This window comes from Egretta garzetta, unplaced genomic scaffold (assembly GCF_000687185.1).
Source record: "Egretta garzetta isolate BGI_Z169 unplaced genomic scaffold, ASM68718v1 scaffold21, whole genome shotgun sequence".
NCBI classification, from domain to species: domain Eukaryota; kingdom Metazoa; phylum Chordata; class Aves; order Pelecaniformes; family Ardeidae; genus Egretta; species Egretta garzetta.
The window spans coordinates 1,377,910-1,379,641 of NW_009258668.1; the positions used below are offsets into that span (position 1 = coordinate 1,377,910).

At 58.9% G+C, this 1,732-nt stretch overlaps 1 protein-coding gene across 2 annotated transcripts in view; it reads left to right on the forward strand.

Moving 5' to 3' along the window:
* The window catches only part of KLHDC2 (kelch domain containing 2), a 14,340-nt gene extending 13,188 nt beyond the window's left edge, over positions 1–1,152 (forward strand). Inside the window, exon 12 of one of the 2 annotated variants that reach the window (XM_035888415.1) lies at positions 73–1,152. In XM_035888415.1, coding sequence (XP_035744308.1) covers positions 73–214 — 142 coding nt within the window. In that variant the 3' untranslated portion in view covers positions 215–1,152. Of the gene's footprint in view, positions 1–23 lie in introns of both variants that reach the window. The other variant, XM_009648623.2, reaches the window with a different exon arrangement.
* Positions 1,153–1,732: the final 580 nt, after the last annotated feature.

Consider the following 1,732-nt stretch of genomic DNA (forward strand, 5'->3'; position numbering starts at 1 on the left):
GAGGCCTCGCACGAGCCGTAAAGCACGCGCTCACCTCGCAGCCCTTGCTCAGAACCCTGCTAACGGCGGCCGTGCTTCCCTCTCCCCAAGGCTGTGCCTCGAAGCAGTCATTTGCTTCAAGGAGATGCTGGCCAGTTCCTGGAATTGCCTCCCCAAGCACTTGCTGCACAGCGTCAATCAGCGGTTTGGAAGCAACAACACCTCGGGCTCCTGAGCCCTCTGCGGGCATCGCTGAACGAGCTGTGCCGTTCTGAGATGTAATAATAATTTTACCGAGTGTGCAAACATTAAACTTGTATAGGTTAAATATCCGTATCGTCGTAGGTAGTTGCTTCTTGCCTTTAAGTTGCATGTGAATGGCCTAGAGAGAACCTATTTTTGTGTAAAGATGTTTGCAATAAATGTATTTAATGCAAGTGGAGATGTAGGCTGTGCTTAAGCTAAAACTAGTCCTGGCTTGGTCCACCTCCAAGTACGTGCGAGGGCCAGCCCCAGGCGAGAGGATGGGGTGTGCATGTGTGGGGATAGAATTGTTGTGGGGTCCCCGGTCAAGGACCTGAGGACTTGGGGGGTTGTGCGGGAAAACCCGAGGCACGCCCCGGCTGCTGAAGAGCGTTGCTTCGGTCTAGGCTGAAGCCTGCCGCGAGGGGTGAGCGGTCCTGGTTTAGGCTGCAGCGTTAGGAAACTGCTTAACATTTTGCCACAAATGCTTAAGGTCAGAGAAACGGGATTTGGAAATTGTACGTTGTCAGATAAACCTGTCGTCGACCTTTGGCTGTTAAAAGCACCGCTACTCTCTGCTTGGCTGTAGTTTGGTTTTTTTGGAACTCTTATGTCGTGGAACCTCAATTGTGAACCTTAGGTAGCAGATATTCTGCCCTGAGAAGCGTAACTGAAAGTGCTGGAGCCCGTTCCCAGCTGTGTCAGTGACCCGTGGCGCTCACCTCGGGCTGGCACAGCCGCAGGGAGTTCAGCTCCGTGGCGGCACACCGAAACCGGGCTGGGTCAGCGCCTGCCGGGGCTGGGTCAGTGCCTGCCGGGGCTGGCTCGGCTCCCTCAGCAGCCCCAGCGGGGCGACATCGGGACAAGGAACGGGGCTGTGCTGCTGTGGGGAAGGGGTGAAATCATGTCTGAGCTGTCCTCAAAAAAAAACCAGTATTAAAAACCTTGACTTCTAGAACAAAAGAATTCCTGTCTTGTCATTCCTGAGCCCGTTTCTTTTGTAAGCTTTAGCTTAGGGCTTGAGCAGGCGCCCCGGGCGGTGCGGGGGGCCAGAGCGGAGCTGGGGTTCCCCAGCTCTGGGGTTCACCTGTGCCCCGGGCGGCGCGGGGGGCCAGAGCGGAGCTGGGGTTCCCCAGCTCCGGGGTGCACGCGGGGCGTATCCTGACTCTCAAGCTCCAGCTCCTCCTCCCTGCGCGCTCCTCCCCTCATCGGGAGATCGCCCCACAGCACAGTCAGGCCACGCTCGGGGGGGAAGGGGTGCCCAGGAGGGGCTGGGGCTGCGCCTTCCACCTGGCGGCCGGTGGTGTATTTTGGGAAACCCAAAATCCGGCCTTTTCTCACAGGAAGCGTTTTGCACCGCAACTCTCCTACCAGGAAGCCCCGGTCCCCTTCCGAGGGCCGGGGTGGGTGCTGGGCAGCGATGCCACCGCAGGGCTCTGCCGCAGGAAGGGGCGCACGCCTCTGCCCGTGGGGAGGGAGCGCTGGGCTCCAGCGCGCGGAGCGCCGGGGA